At 40.3% G+C, this 17785-nt stretch overlaps 1 protein-coding gene across 5 annotated transcripts in view; it reads left to right on the top strand.

Moving 5' to 3' along the window:
* Positions 1-17785, top strand: part of ARHGEF9 (Cdc42 guanine nucleotide exchange factor 9) — a 296681-nt gene that overhangs the window by 237753 nt on the left and 41143 nt on the right. For all 5 annotated transcript variants that reach the window (XM_069986579.1, XM_069986581.1, XM_069986580.1 and 2 more), the window contains 2 exons: positions 3876-4108; positions 11797-11926. In XM_069986579.1, coding sequence (XP_069842680.1) covers positions 3876-4108; positions 11797-11926 — 363 coding nt within the window. The remainder of the gene's footprint in view (positions 1-3875; positions 4109-11796; positions 11927-17785) is intronic.

Genomic DNA, 17785 nt, shown 5'->3' with positions numbered 1-17785 from the left:
TATCCAGCACAGTATAGCGGTATTGGTCAGGTCTGGTGTGGCAGTGTTATCCATTCACAGTATGGCGGTATTGGTCAGGTCTGATATGACAGTGTTATCCAGTCACAGTATGACGGTATTGGTCAGGTCTGGTATGACAGTGTTATCCAGTCACAGTTTGGTGGTATTGGTCAGGTCTGGTGTGGCAGTGTTACCCAGTCACAGTTTGGTATACCTGTAGTGCCCTGTATATACATGTACTGTATAGATGGAGTAGGGGGTCCTGTATATACATGTACTGTATAGATGGAGTAGGGGGTCCTGTATATACATGTCCTGTATAGATGGAGTAGGGGGTCCTGTATATACATGTACTGTATAGATGGAGTAGGGGGTCCTGTATACATGTACTGTATAGATGGAGTAGGGGGTCCTGTATATACATGTACTGTATAGATGGAGTAGGGGGTCCTGTATATACATGTACTGTATAGATGGAGTAGGGGGTCCTGTATATACATGTACTGTATAGATGGAGTAGGGGGTCCTGTATATACATGTACTGTATAGATGGAGTAGGGGGCCCTGTATATACATGTACTGTATAGATGGAGTAGGGGGCCCTGTATATACATGTACTGTATAGTTGGAGTAGGGGGTCCTGTATATACATGTACTGTATAGATGGAGTAGGGGATCTACCAGTTATTACTGTGGATGTTGTGAGGCAGCTTCCCTAGCAACCATTGCTCCCTGTGAAAATGAAAGCAGTAATCCTATTGGTTGCTAAGGCTCCAACTGCCGTGTCTGCTGAAGCTAATTATATCACCTGTGTTTGCAGTGAGGAGATTTTTCCATTCATCTCTATGGGGCGCCTCTCTTTCCCCTCCCCCTCCCCCTCCCCTCCTGTACATCTGGCGGGGACGGGACCTTCGCAATAACCTTCCCGGGCACCCAATGTATCTGTGTGCCAAATTTGGGGTCAAACGGTTCAGGCGTTTGGAAGTCTATAGAGGACAGACAGACAGACAGACAGAAGGACAGACAGACAGACAGACTTTGATTTTTATGATATAGATGCCTCATTATGAAGTATTAGCTAATGGAGAAGTGATGGCTCATTGGAAAACTCAGCTATTCTGCTATTAGCTACTGACCCTTGGGTGTCTTCTTTTCAGGTCTATTTGTCTAGATGATTTAATTTCTGTACATTGTTTTGCAGTAAAGCCATATCAACATATATTCTACACCGTGAGCATATATATGGCCTTCATGATAAATAGTGCCCACTTGTGTAACGATTATTATTTTAATTACCTTTATTCAAAAATGCAAATTCCCTAACTTTCACAGTTACTAGTTGTTGTTTGTCCTTGGCAGAGTCCTTTGCTATTTCACACATGGATGTTGTAATAATGGCCAATGCAAGACAATTCCCAAGGTCTATTCGGCTATTATACAGTTATAAACAGCCTTATTCTGTATACATTTCAATGTAAAACCTCACCTTAGCTCATAAGCAAAGGAGAAGCTGAGCTATGGGATATGTGTGGTGGGTCCGTCACACTGGAGACAAAAAAAAAAAAAAGAAAAGATAAAAGGAGCTCTGCAAATTCATTTTCAGTGCAGTATATTTAAATATAAAGGAAAAACATATATTTTACCTTCCTAAGGGATCCACTTCTGGCTTTGTCTCAAAATTTGTCTCAAGATTTTTTTTTTAAACCAAAAAACTGCCACAACCCCTTTGTTGTTCTAACAGTGACTTAAATTGCCACTGTTGTTTCAAACAGCTTCTCTCTATTAAATAGTCAATGCATTTTTAACGTAGTTGTAAATCTGTTTATTTACCAAAAATATTCCTTACTCCTTATCTTAGATCAAAAGTCTTAGCGAATAGGTATTTCCCTTCCTTGGAATCTGTGATTGAGAGAACAGGCTGTGTGCCTGCAATCTTTAATCCTGTCTGCCTCCTACGGGCGGTCTATGCTGTCCCTGAAGGGTAAATCAAGGATTCATTCTCATCTTTCACCACCCATAAAGCTTAGAACAGCTGTCCCTTGTGTAGATACTAGTGTACCTACTTAAGTATTTCTATAGTACTGCAGTGAAATTTCATTGTCTCTTAAGCTTCCAAGCAGTCCAATATAACTCTTTCCTTGCTGTGCTATTTCTTTAGTTTATGCTCACATAGTACCCCTTCTCCTTCCACATGGCATCTATAGTACTGTACTGTGTAAATATTCCCCCAGCACAGTTCCAGCCTATTCATTCATCAACACTTTTGGAACCCGATTCATAAAAAGGATGTTCTAGAGCTGGAGAGGGTACAAAGACGGGCAACTAAACTAATAAGGGGAATGGAGCATCTTAGTTATGAGGAGAGATTAAAAGAATTACATATGTTTAGTCTGGAGAAGAGACGTTTAAGGGGAGATATGATTAACTTATTTAAATATATAAATGGCCCCTACAAGAGATATGGGGAAAAGATGTTCCAGGTAAAACCCCCTCAAAGGACAAGAGGGCACTGCCTCCGCCTGGAGAAAAAAAGGTTCAATCTCCGGAGGCGACAAGCCTTCTTTACAATGAGAACTGTGAATCTGTGGAACAGTCTACCACAGGATCTGGTCACAGCAAAAACAGTAGAGGGCTTCAAAACAGGGCTAGACAAGTTCTTAGACCAAAATAATATAGATGCATATGTATAGAACATATCACCCCTCCCCCTTCCCTGTATCCATCCCCTCCTTGGTTGAACTTGATGGACATGTGTCTTTTTTCAACCGTATTAACTATGTAACTATGTAACTATGTAACTTTCATTAGCATTATGTCAAGGCATAGCAAAGAGGAATGCTGTATGTGCGGTGCTGTGATTGACCAGAGAAGTTAGTAAAAATAAATTTTGTGTGTGTACTACTGGCATACGGTTCAGCTGTGGTCCTGTCCCTTGAAATGGAAAGAATATGAAAAAACTGTGCTCAGGAGCTAAGTAACAACACTGAGAGCACTATAATAACCTTGGCATCACCCTTAAAGGGGAACTGTTAGCAGGTTAGAAGAATCTGACCTCCTGATAGCTCCCTCTTCTGCATGGGGCACGAATGTGCACTCTAGTGGTGGAACAGTGCTCCAGAAAGGCTTACTGGACCAAGGATTACATTAAAAATGGACAGGAAAGGCACCGAGGATGAAGGGAAGAGACATACCTTCATCATCAGCGCTCCGTGCACAATAAGGAGCTATCAGTGGGTTAGATTCCCCTTTAAGGGGTACTCTAACATTCCAGGCATGTTTTTCTATGTCTTGAAACAAAGAGTATGCTTTAATGTCAACATAGATGTCAGTATTTAGGACCAATTTATGGAGAGATGAGTTGACGTGATGGAAGTACTAATACAGATCACTTAGGATAAGACCTTAAAGGAATTGAACGGGGTTAGAAACCGTTTCACAAAAAGAGCCATATTTGCCCAAGTGAGTGGGGCTGCAGTAAACCCAACAACTCATGGTCATGTGTGTTGTTGTTTTTAAAAGAAAGCAGCTGTGTTTTTCTAAGGGTGGGTTCACACTAAGTTATTGCAGATTCCGTTGCTTGTCCCCGCTTGCGGATGTGCGCATTTAAGCCCGTCCCATAGACTCTATTCTATGGTCGGGCGAAATACACCTGCGCATAGAATAGAGTCTATGGCACAGGTGGAGATGTGCATGGCTGCAAGCAGGGGCGAGTGACGGAACCCGCAGGAAATTCACCAAGCGGATTCCTCAGTGTGAACCCACCCTCACCCTGTAAAACTCATTAAATGTGGTAATATCACAGGGTTGTACTGGTGTTTTTGAACACTTACTGTAATTTTATTCATTATTTGTCTTTCTTATTCTCTTTTCCACAGCAAGATGGATTCTGGATATACTCAGAGTACTGCAATAATCACTTGGATGCCTGTATGGAGCTTTCCAAGCTGATGAAGGACGGCAGGTATCAGCATTTCTTTGAAGCGTGTCGCCTACTGCAGCAAATGATCGACATTGCTATTGATGGGTTCCTTCTGACACCCGTGCAGAAGATCTGCAAGTACCCGCTTCAGCTGGCTGAGCTTCTTAAATACACAGCACAGGACCACAGGTATTACCCCGAATGAAATCTCCTCTTAGAGTCCTGTCCAGAATACATACATTGCTTTACTGCCTCAACAATTGTTCTTATTTTTACCTCTTATGCTTCTTAAAGGGGTAGTGCGGCGGAAAAGAATTATTCACAGAATAACACACATTACAAAGTTATACAACTTTGTAATGTATGTTATGTGTGTGAATGGCCCCCTTCCCCGTATCCCACCACCCCCACCCGTGTACCCGGAAGTGTGGTGCGCTATACATACCTGTCACGTGCCAACTCGTCTCCGATCTTCAGTCAGTGAAGTCATCTTCGGCCGCCCTCTGCCGCGTCATTGGCTGCTCAGCCGCGATTGGCTGAGCGTAACTGTGCTCAGCCAATCGCTGCTGAGCAGCCGATGATGCGGCCGCGTCATCAGCTGCTCAGCTGCGATTGGCTGAGCCAAACTGTGCTCAGCCAATCGCGGCTGAGCAGCCGATGACGCGGCAGAGGGCGGCCAGCACTCAGGACGGTCGGAGGGATTCGGCCCGGCCATCCGAAGATGTCTTCACTGACTGAAGATCGGAGACGAGTCTGCACGTGACAGGTATGTATAGCGCACCACACTTCCGGGTACATGGGTGGGGGTGGTGGTTTCACGGGGAAGAGGGCCATTCACAGACATAACATACATTACAAAGTTGTATAACTTTGTAATGTGTGTTATTCTATGAATAATTCTTTACCGCCGCACTACCCCTTTAAAGGCATAACACTTTTATTTTTCCATTGATGGAGCAATATGAGGGTTATTTTATTTGGACCAATTGTATTTTTAGCAGCATCCTTCATTTTATCATACAGTATACTGTAATGCAAAAGCAAAAAATACAATGTTTTGTAGCTAAAATACTATACTTTTTTTTTTAATAAACTTCTTAAGTTACATTACTTTATTAACCCCTTACTAATGGGCCTTATTCTGACCATTACGCCTTTTTACAGCATGGTCAGAATAATTGAATGCCACACTCCTGCCATGTCAGTATGACAGCCAGGCTCCCACAGAAACTACCCAAAGCTAAGAATCTTCTGCTCCGGGTACTTTAACCTGTTACGTGCCGCTGGCAAATCATGATCGATTATTAGCAGAGCACTGGGTAATGAGTTTCATAATAATTACAGTAATAACGAAAAGAAGCTCTGTGCTCTCTCTTAAATCTGCTCATTAGCCGGCTGCCTTTTAACTCAGTGCTAATCCCCCCAGGTGCTAGGAAAAGCTGGATCCAGTCCTAGGAAACTTCTCCTAGTTTCCCAGAACTAGATCCAGCTTTTCCCAGCACCCGGGGAAGAGTGGCACAGAGTGGCAGTCAGTTAAATGGCAGCAGGCTGATGAGTGGAGTCACCTAAAAAAAAAAAAACTTAAGGAGAATAATGATTATTCTTAGTGGCCGTGATTATAATAAAACGGCTGCCTTTACCCCCTATGTTCCAGAAGTGGAAACATAGCTTTAAGGAGATCAAAAAGTCATAAATATTAGAGATGAGCGAACCGGGTTCGGGTTCAATTCAATCCGAACCCGAACGGTCGGTATTTGATTAGCGGTGGCTGCTGAACTTGGATAAAGCTCTAAGGTTGTCTGGAAAACATGGATACAGCCAATGACTATATACATGTTTTCCCACATAGCCTTAGGGCTTTATTCAACTTCAGCAGCCACCGCTAATCAAATGCCGAAAGTTCGGGTTCGGATCGACTCGAGCATGCTCGAGGTTCGCTCATCTCTAATAAATATGTAAAATTTGGTATTAGTAAAAACTATACATCTTTCCACAAAAAAATAGCCCACACCCTGCTTCATGACTAGAAAAATAAGAATGCTATAGAACAGTTTTAGTTGTTTTTTTCCCCAGTAAATAGTGGTAATACTTAAAAGAAAATATGCAAATTTGACTTTGCTATAATTAGTAATTTAGAAAATATATTTATTGTATTATTTTTCCTGTTTAATAAAAAAAAGAATAAATTACATTTTGACAAAAGGGTTAATAAAAGTAAATCAATAAGTTACATGAATTCCAAAATAGCGCCAATAAAAAGTAAATTTTGTCCCGCAAAATAAGCCCACATATGGCCATGTCGGCAATAATAAGACTTGGAAGGCGGTGATGAAAAAAGTAAGAAAATTGCTTGGTCACTAATGCACAAAATATGCCAGTCACTAAGGGGTTAAAGCAATGTATTACCATAGCAAAAAAAATTTACAGTCTCAGGAGTACCCTTAGTACCGGTTATGCTGTGCTGTTTATGTGCCTGGGATCTTCCTGAGGAGAAATGAGCGAAGCAAATCCAGCGAAGCAGGATTCGCTGTGAAACACGCTGTCAATTTGCTTGGTTCTACAAATCAAATTCACAGTGGTTCGTTAAAGAAATTCGCTAAACATGGTGGCCGCCCAGGTTAGCTTACAGTACTGTTTTTTGTCCGCCTTCCAAACTTAGTGGGCTCACTCAACCCATAGTGTGTTATACAAATTTGTTTACATTAGTGAATTGAGCGTTCCCTCTCCGAACTTAGTGGGCGCACTATACTTAGTGTGTTATACGAATTTACTGGGATCAGTGAATTAAGCATCCCCCTTCCAAACTTAGTGGGCGCAGTCAACTCATAGTGGGTTATACCAATTCGTTTACATCAGTGAATTGAGCACCTGCCTTCCAAGCATAGTGGGTGCACTCAACTCAAGGGGGGGGAATTATCAAGACTGCCGAATACACTAAGAGGCACACACTTCCAAAAGGTGTAGATTTTTATCATGTTTGCAAGCACGCCTCCTCCCCTCCTTGCCGCTCATTTACCAATGTCCACTGCTGTCCTAGGAGAAAATGGATATTACTCCACTGATCCACCAAAGTCCACTGCTGTCCATGGCGGAAATTAAATGATTGATTGGATGATTTTTAATGACATTTTTAAATTGTAATTAACCAATCTTTGACACCGTAACAAAAACTTCTGTTGAAAAAAATCGCTACTCTGTAATAGTCCCACTATTGTAGCTACTATAGTTTGGCTGTTTAAATGAGATTCGTTCGTATTCGGTTAGCATTTTTTTACGAATCCGTCCCAAAATTTGCAAATTTACGAAACAAAGCAGTTTTCAACTGCTTACCTCGTCTCTATTCCTGAGCTTTTCTTTTACATGTTGGATAAGATGAGGCTTTGTATTGCTTGTCCACAATAGTGAGGAACTTTTCCTGTAAATTAACAGCAATGGGAATCCAGCATTCTTGGCAATGTTACTTTATTCCCAGCAAAGCTGTCTTTCTGTATAGTGATCACTGAGGTTTGCGCCATGTGGAGTTGGGCGCTGCCACTCATTAGGAGTCAGCTCTTGCTGGTAGTTAATCATACACCGGTGGCAGCTGCCCTCCTGCATTCTTCTCATTAACAAGCTTTGATGTCCACTAGAATAAAATGAATACATAAGGTTGAAATCAATAGCCTGACTGCAGTATCTTTCCTTGAGAAGATGGATTACCCTTCTCCTAGCAAATACAGCAGATACCTTTTGTCTCTCTTTATTATAGGGCAAGACACTCAATTAGACATTAGACTTGCTGTTACCTTTGCTGATCCCACAGTGAAAGAATGCTTGTATTAGTATTATGAATATCCCACCTCCTGGCAGCTAGGCTACCGCTACCATGTGGTTTTTTCCAGAGAATTCCACATTTGTTATTACTTCTCTGGGTTGGTGGAATTCCCAATGTTCAGACTACCACCAAACAGTCTCTTATCATCTTCATAAGATGGGAACACCCCCTCCAACAATCTGTAATAAAACACCCCTAGTGAGCTATAGGCCCATACTATACATCAATGGATGACATGCTTATTGTGGTCTACAAGGTATATGCATTAACAGTATGAGAGTGAATATAACATACCGTATAAACAATAGTAAGGTTGTAGAAAACCCTTACACTGCATTGCTGCATTGACCTAGAGGGAGGGCGAAACAAAATCCCTTGGAGGTAGATGTCAATTTGTCCTTATGTAAGTGCAATATATTTTCTTGGCTCAATATATGACAATCAGAATAATCCCCTGAATTAATTACAATGGATTAGCTAATCCCTGGTTAATAATATAATTGTAGGTAGAGAAGACAGAAAAGCTGAAAACATTATATGTGTCCTCACTGGGCATTTACAATGACTATGGGACAGATAGGTCAAAGAGATGATTTGGAAAACCTTCTAAAATTGAATGGAACATACAGTATGTAAATTAGGCTGAAATAAGATACTGAGGTTTTTTGAGCTTTGACAAAACATTTAGTTCAGTACTCCGCTACTTCTTCTTTCCCAAATGCCATCAATGTGTAAAGTTTAGATTGAAACAGCATATTATAGTGGAACAGACGGAACATCATATAGGTATGATTCTGGTATTACCAAGATTATTGTTTGTCAAGATTTATAGGGGTTTTATGTATGTATTATAATGTTATTACTCAAAGGGATATTTTCATATCCACTAATATAAGTAAACTTTTGTAAATGTTTGTTAAATGTTTTTACAATTACATTCATTTAGCAAACTTGTCGCTTTTACTTGATATGGCCAATCTGTACATAGCTATTATACATATATATATATATATATATATATGTGTGTGTGTGTGTGTTAGTATATATTCACACCATATCTGTATACATCTATGTAATAGCTATGTTTGCACCTGCCAGTCCACTGCTTTTGGAGCAGAGTGGTGGTCGGTAACATAGACAACAAGACAAACATGCTATGACTATTATCTATATGATCGATATGTGTCAGTTTGATCACCGTGGATTTTAATTTGTGAAGCTTAATAAAAATGTTGTGCACTTGCCTGAGTTATAGAAAACAAGCCGTCAACAATGGTAGGAAAAGAGCAGCATATCAGGAAAAGGAGGCAAGTTTGCTAAATGAATGTACTGTATTTGTAAAAATATTTAAAGTGACTCAGTACCCACAATCAGCCCCTTGTACTGTCGGATAGCTGCTTTTAGTCCAAGATCTGTCCTGGGTTCCATTCGACAGGTGATGCAGTTATTGTGTTAAAAGAAATTTTAAACTTGCAGCACTGTGTCAAATTGGCATGGCCTAGAGTGTCTATGCCCTAGGCTTGCATCGCTTCTCCGTCCCTCCTCACCATTAGGAATGCAGCAGGCAGGATATCTTCTATTCATCACTTGTCTGAACACTGCACATGTGCTGGATTGTTAAGGCTTATGTGCAGTGTTTAGACAAGTGATGAATAGGAGAAATCTTGCCCAGGGGCATTTGTAATGATAAAGAGGATTAGGAGGAGGAATGCAGAGGAGGTTCAGTCCTAGGGCACAGACACAGGGCTGCAAGTTTAAAAGTTGTTTTTCAAGACAATAACTGCATCATCTGCCAAACAGACCCCAGGACAGATCTTGAATTAAAAGCAGCTATCTAACGGGGCAAGTGTTTTTTTTTTTTTTTTTGGGGGGGGGGGGGGGAGGGGTCAGATTGTGGGTACAGAGTTGCTTTAATGTTTATGAGAACTACAAGTTTTGTTATGTTAGTTGAGATGGGAATAGCCCTTTAAATGGCTCACTTTCATTGATCATGTTCGAGTGTTCAGACTCGCACAGATCGTTAGAACCAGGAGAAGTGCCCAGCTAAGCGCCTTACTTCTGAGCTTACTGCCTTTTCTGTCTATCTTCAGGAGGGAATCTCCTTTGTAAGTCTTTGAAGACTGTCTCCTGCAAGATGGCAAGTTGGGAAATGAAACTGTTACAAATTCCAATGATCTGTTGCTGTCTGGACATGACAAATGTTTTTGACATGACAGGGACACTAATTAATAAACCCTTACACCTTTTTAAAGAGGTCCAGTTTATAAAACTCATTTTGCTATACTCTGTTAGGAAATTTTGGACTAATTGGGGATTTCACTGTTCAGGACCCTCCATAGACATCTATTGTATGATCACCAAGATTACAGTGGGAACTGTGTAATGCTTACTAATGGTTACTTGCTGCTGGTTTATCCTATAAATTACAGCAGAATGACAGCATGTGACTAGCTTATTGTCAATAGGACCCTTCAAACTAAAGGTTTTTTTACTCTGGCCGATTATCGCCCAGGAGCCTCCCTAGAAACTCTCCTTTGGCCAATGATAAAAAAGAAAATAGTAAAAAGTGACAGCAATCAGCTGGGGAGCGTGAAAACGCCAAATCCTCAGCGGATCACAATCTTTTGTGTGGACTTTAAAATCATGTGTAAACAGGGGATGTGCAGTCAATAACAACATTTTAATGGCCACACAAATGATACAGAGATTGTGCGGCCAGGCCGCTCGATTAGTACCATCTAAGGGCACTGCAAACGTGTGCTGATCTTGCTGATCGGCACTCATTTACGGCTGCGGAGGGCTGAAGATTGTTACATCTAAAAGGGATTGTCCATATTGAACAACACATGTTTAAAAGAAGTACTAATGTAATGTGAATATAGAATAGCATCAATAGACACTGGGCCAATAATAATGTGTGATCTGGATTTTGGATCATTTCAAGGTACAGCAAGGAATCCGATAGTGCTTGTAAAAGCTTGTAAAGGCTTGTAAGCTGGATTTTTGAGGCAGCGAAGCAGATAAAATATTTTGTAAATTGCTCTCAGCCAAGATAACAGAGGAATTTGAACGGGTTATGTATTCTCTTCCTTACTATAAGGGATTCCATTCTATAGTTCAACAGCCCTAGTGCTTCCCAATATGTATATTCCCTGATATATGATATCCTAATTGCTGTAGGTTAATCAATGTCATTGTTTTGTTTGTTTGTTTTTTTTCAAATAGTTCAAGAGTTCAAGTAATGCATGTTTTCGTCTATTGATTAGATTGCTTGCAGACTTGTGATCAGTGTGTAAGACTCGGAGACAATGGGGGGAGATTTATCAAGCTGTCTTATAGTAGGATTATCTTTGTTGCCCCTAGCAACCAATCATAGCTCAGCCTTTATTTCTCATTAAAGCTGTGATTGATTGTTATTGACAAGTAAGAGAATCATACGATAAGAATTCCAAGAGGGCAGGTGACTCAAGATGAACACTGAGTCTGACAACACACTGCAAAATATAAAATGGAATTAGAGGGAAATTCCAGCGCCCAATAACGTATCCCCTGTCCAGAGTGTCTAATTCTCTGATCATGGGGGGTCCCAGCAGTTGGACCCACTCAATCTCCTGATTGCAGAACCAACTTTACCAGATGAGCATGCGCATGAGTAGCACCACTCCATTCATTCTCTACGGAGCTGCCAGAGATAGCTAAAAGCTGTACTCAGCTATCTCTGGTGACTCTAAAGGGAATGAATGGAGTGGGGGTGTGCATACTCATCTTGCTCAGACTTAGGTCCTCATTCAGGACATCGCAGGAGGGCCCTGCAGTTGGACCTAAGTTATAGAGCACTGGAACACCTCTTTAGGATTGCGCTGGTCATTTATCTTGAGTCGTTGTTTTTTCACCACTGCTTCCAGTCTAGTAGTGAATAAACAGTATAGTCTGTACACTATATAGACTTGCCCATCCCTGTTAATTCCTACTAATACTGCCATTCCTCAGTATAGAAGTCATAAATCAGACCAAAGAATGATCCTGACAATAAAACATGTATGTTTTGTTTTTGTATGTGCAGTGATTACAGGTATGTGGCGGCAGCTCTAGCTGTCATGAGGAATGTCACTCAACAGATCAATGAACGGAAGAGGAGACTGGAGAATATTGACAAAATCGCACAGTGGCAAGCATCAGTCCTAGACTGGGAGGTTAGCAAGAAAGCATTTTAAGGTTATCTGTAAAAATTTAAAGGCAAATAAGTGAAAATGGTGTTTTGCGAATTGAGAACTATTCTAATTGATTGTGATGGGATGGGATGTCACCGTACACATAATTATAATAATATTTATTTGTATAGCGCCAACAGACTCCGCAGTGCACATACAGCAAGGACACAATAATGGGGTAGTAGAAATATAATGCAGTGATGTCACAGCACAAGTATAATGCAATTACTGAAAACAACAAAGCAAAATAATGCAGACAACACCATAGCGTAGTGCAGTGTGTGAACAACGGCCGATTTCTTCCTCTTTTAAAGTATGTGAAAATATCTCTTGTCTTGCGTTCTTTTTCTTTTTATTGCAGGCACCAATGGTTAGTATAATTTCAGTGTCTACACAAAATTGCCTACAAATTAATGACATCTTAGATTTTTAATGATTTGCTGCAGAACTTTACCACATTGTATTCTCATAGGAAAACTACTTGTCTAAAATGTTATTTTTTTTTCTTTTTGTATAATATAAACATTGATTAGATAAGAATTTTTGACTTCATGTGGACTATTTGCAGTCGGTGCTTGTGGATGTTATTGACTTGACATGCATGGATCCTGTGGGAAGAAAGTAAATGACCTCATGAGTCAGGGATATTATATCATGCTATTCTTGGTTTTCACCTATTATAAATGTTCTACTGTTTGTACTGAATGTTTTATTTTTGTTAGAGAGAAAATCTATTACCGAGATAAAACATCTTTATTGTTTTCTGAGATTTGAAGGAGTTTTATTAAATTAAGAACCAGAGATCTAATACATCTGGGAATACAAATATATGAATCTGGAGGTGATTTGTTTAGGGTTAGGAGAGCTGTGGGGTACATGATGCTGCTGGAACGTGGCGTCATTTAGTAGGGAAGGCAGCCGTCTGATATTGATTTATACATGTATGTAGAGAGGAGTTTGTTTCAGTTAAAGAGGTTTTTGGGCAGTACATACTGCTGAGCTATCCACAAGATGATCAGTCACTACAGATGAGTGCGGCTTGAGCGTGGCAGAGTCAGATCACTCAACATTTGAATAGCGGTGGTTGGTGACGTTGGATGCAGCCCTAAGGAGTCCTGGAAAACATGGATACAGCCAAAGGCTTTCACAGGAAAAATTAGTGTCTAAAATTCTCAGAAATTAGTTTTTGTCTCAAATTTTTAGACATTTATTTTGGCATTTAGAACTTTTTTTCAGCTTTTTTTTTTTTAAGCATGTGAACCCTTTTTTCAAAACAATTTTTATTGACTTTCTTTTAATAAGCTTTTTGGGGTACTGTCAATGCCAAATTACAATTTGCAAACAATTGCTTTTTAGGACATTAATTACCCCCTAAAAAGTTGCCAGAAATGTTGCACTAAAGACCTAACCCCTTTTACCGAGGCTATGGCACTTTTTAGGACCTGGCAGAGAAGTGTCTCTAAAGTGTTTATAACTAGAGATGAGCAAACCTGGAGCATGCTCGAGTCGATCTGAACCCGAACATTCGGCATTTGATTAGCGGTGGCTGCTGAAGTTGGATTAAGCCCTAAGGCTATGTGAAAAACATGGATACAGCCAATGACTATATCCATGTTTTCCAGACAACCTTAGAGCTTTATCCAAGTTCAGCAGCCCCCGCTGATCAAATGCCGAACATTCGGGTTCGGATCGACTCGAACCCGAACCTGGTTCACTCATATCTATTTATAACACATAATAGATGTAAAGAAGCGTTTCACACAACTCTTTTTGGGTAAAATTCTGGAACAGGAACATTATTAATGTGAGCCATTATAATTAAAGGCGTTATCCAGCGAAAATCTTTTTCTTTAAAATCAACTGTTGTCAGAAAGTTATATAGATTTCTAATTTACTTCTTTTAAAAAATCTCAAGTTTTCCCATACTTATTAGCTACTGTAATTCATGCAGGAAATGTTTTTTATTTTCAGTGACACAGTGCTCTCTGCTGACATCTCTGACCAAGACAGGAACTCTGTTTCTGGCCAAGACAGGAGCACTGTGTCAGACTGAAAATAAAACATTTTTTGCATGACATCCAGCAGCTAATAAGTATAGGAAGACTGGAGATTTTTTAATAGAAGTAAATTACAAATCTTTATAACTTTCTGACACCAGTTGATTTGAAAGAAAAATATTTTCGCTGGGCAACCCCTTTAACCACTTCATGTCAGCAATCTGTATATATACGTTCCTATTGCAGATACCCTGTGCAGTAGGAATGTTGCCACTGACCACCGCACGTTGCCTCTGACCACCGCACCTTGCCTCTGACCACCGCGCCTTGCCTCTGACCACTGCACCTTGCCTCTAACCACCCCAAATTGCCAATGCCCCCCCCCAAAATTGCCCGTAACCACGCCAGATTACAGGTACTCACCTCAGATTACCTATAAGCACTTCAGTTTATCTGTAACCACCCCAGATTGTCTGTAACCACCCCAGATTGTCCATAACCACCCCCAGATTGTCCATTACCACCCCAGATTGTCCGTAACCACCCCAGATTGTCCGTTACCACCTCCAGATCACCCGGAACCACCTCAGACTGCCCGTTACCACCTCCAGATTACCCGGAACCACCCCAGACTGTCCGTAACCACCTCCAGATTACCTGTAATAACTGTGCTATTCTAATAACTATTACTAGCTGCGGTTTTGCTCCAGCAAATTGGCACTCCTTCCCTTCTGAGCCCTGCTGTGTGCCCGTACAGTGGTTTATGCCCACATATGGGGTACCGTTGTACTCAGGAGAACCTGCGTTACAGATTTTGGGGGACATTTTTTCTCCTGTTACTTGTGAAATTTAGAAATTTCAAACTAAACCAACATAGTATTGGAAAAATTCAAGTTTTTCATTTTTACTGGCCAATTTTGAATACTTTCCTCTAATACCTGTGGGGACAAAATGCTCATCCTACCCCAAGATGAATTCTTTGAGGGGTGTACTTTCCAAAATGGGGTAACTTTTGGGGGAGTTCTATTCTGTAGACATTACAGGGGCGCTGCAAACGCACCTGGCGCTCAGAAACTTCTTCAGAAAAATCTGCACGGAAAATGCTAATTGGCGCTCCCTTCCTTCTGAGCCCTGCTGTGTGCCCTGCTGTGTGCCCATATACTCACATATGGGGTACCGTTCTACTCAGGAGAACCTGCGTTACAGATTTTGGGGTGAATTTTCTCTCCTGTTCCTCGTGAAATTGAGAAATTCCAAACTAAAGGAACATATTATTGGAAAAATTCTAGTTTTTCATTTTTACTGTTTACTTTTGAATACATTCCTCTAATACCTGTGGGGTCAAAATGCTCAGCACAGCCCAAAATTAATTCTTTGAGGGGTGCACTTTGCAAAATGGGGTGACTTATGGCAAGATTTTACTCCGCTGGCACTACAGGGGCACTGCAAACGCACCTGGCGCTCAGCAAAATCTGCATTGAAAAAGCTAATTGGCGCTCCCTTGCTTCTGAGCCCTGCTGTGTGCCCATGCAGTGGTTTATGCCCACATATGAGGTACCTTTTTACTCAGAAGAACCTGTGTTACAAATTTTGGGGTCCTTTTTTTCTCTTGTTCCTTGTGAAATTGAGAAATGTCAAACTAAAAGAACATATTATTGGAAAAATTTGAGTTTTTAATTTTTACTGTCTAATTTTGAATACTTTCCTCTAACACCTGTGGGGTCAAAATGCTCATCCTACCCCAAGATGAATTCTTTGAGGGGTGCACTTTCCAAAATGGGGTGACTTATGGTATTTTTTCTCTCTGATGACACTACAGGGGCTCTGCAAATGCACCTGGCGCTCGGAAACTTCTTCAGCAAAATCTGCAATGGAAAAGCTAATTGGCGCTACCTTCCTTCTGAGCCCTCCTGTGTGCCCATACAGTGGTTTACGCCCACATATGGGGTACCGTAGTACTCAAGAGAACCTGCGTTACAAATTTTGGGGTGCTTTTTCTCTCATGTTCCTTTTGAAAATGAGAAACTTTAATCTAAACGTATATATTATTGGAAAATTTTTATTTTTCATTTTTTTACGGCCTAATGGTGAATACTTTCCTCCAGCCCCTGTAGGGTTAAAATGCTCATTATACCCCTAGATTAATTCTATAAGGTATGTAGTTTCTAAAATGGGGTCACTTATGGGGGTTTCCAGTATACAAACCTCCTAAATCAACTTAAAAAAAGAACTGGTCCCTAAAAAAATCAGTTTTGGAAACTTTCACGAAAATGTGGTAATTTGCTGATAAATTTCTAAGCCCCCTAACACCCTAAAAATTAAAATATGTTTATGAAATGAAGCCAGAATAAAGAGGACATATCGGTAATGTGACTTAGTAACTAATTTATGTGATACAACTTTCTTTTTTTAGAAGCAGAGAATTTCAAAGTTCATAAAATGCTATTTTTTTTTATTTTTTCATGATATTTTGATGTTTTTCACAAAAAACACACAAAGTAGTGACCAAATTTTGCCACTAATATAAAGTGCCGTATGTGACGAAAAATCTCAGAATCGCATACGTTAAAGCATCACTGAGCTATAGGCGCATAAAGTGAGACAGGTCAGATTTTGAAAAATGAGCCTGGTCTTTTAGCTGCAAATAGGCTTGGTCTTGAAGGGGTTAAACTACATGTAAACTTACAGACATTTTCCCATTGAAATAAAGGAGAAGTCTGGGAAAAACATGTATTAAAATCTTGTATTGCCCCCCAAAAGTTATACAAATTCCCAATATACACTTATTACAGGAAATGCTTATAAAGTGTTTTTTCCCTGCACTTACTACTGCATCAAGGCTTCACTTCCTGGATGAAATTGTGATGTCACAACCCGACTCCCAGAGCTGTGCGGGCTGTGACTGCTGGAGAGGATGATGGCAGGGGGACACAGAGGGACACAGGGCACTGGAGGGACACTAAGCATCCCTCTGCCATCATCCTCTCCAGCAGCCACAGCCCGCACAGCTCTGGGCATGACATCACCATTTTATCCAGGAAGGGAAGCCTTGATGCAGTAGTAAGTGCAGGGGAAAAAAACCTTTATGTCCATTTCCCGTAATTGTATATCTTTTGGGGGGCAATACAATACTTTAATAAAAATGTTCGCTGGACTTCTCCTTCAAATGCAGTTGGTTAGGAAAAAAAAAGCTGTGACCCAGGTTTGTCTGATTTATGCCTCAGACAGGTAGCAACCAATAACAGCTCATTTTTAGAAATGAAGGCTGAGCTATTATTTTTCAGACATTTTTTTTTAGATATTTTGCATCTCAATATTCGTTACAAAATACAATGTGTGAACATAGCATAAGGTTATGTTCACACAACGTCAAAAAAAAGAAAAAAGACGTCTGTTTTTCTGTTTAACCCTTTAAGGACCGTGCTAACTTTCGTTTTTGCGTTTTCGTTTTTTCCTCCATGTGCTTAAAAGGCCATAGCACTTGCATTTTACACCTACAGACCCACATGAGCCCTTATTTTTTGCGTCACTAATTGTACTTCGCAATGACAGACTGAATTTTTCCATAAAATATGCTGCAAAACCAGAAAAAAATTATTTGCGCAGTGAAATTGAAAAAAAAAAAACGCAATTATTTTTCTTTGGGGGGGCTTCATTTTTATGCCATGTGTCCTATGGAAAAACTTAGTTGTTATATATGTTCCTCAAGCCATTACGATTAAAACGATATGTAACATGTATAACTTTTCTTGTATCTGATGGCCTGTAAAAAATTAAAACCATTGTTAACAAATATACGTTCCTTAAAATCGCTCTATTCCCAGGCTTATAGCACTTTTATCCT

The sequence above is a fragment of the Dendropsophus ebraccatus genome, chromosome 10 (genome assembly GCF_027789765.1).
Source record: "Dendropsophus ebraccatus isolate aDenEbr1 chromosome 10, aDenEbr1.pat, whole genome shotgun sequence".
Lineage (NCBI taxonomy): Eukaryota > Metazoa > Chordata > Amphibia > Anura > Hylidae > Dendropsophus > Dendropsophus ebraccatus.
This window is presented reverse-complemented; position numbering and strand designations above follow the sequence as displayed.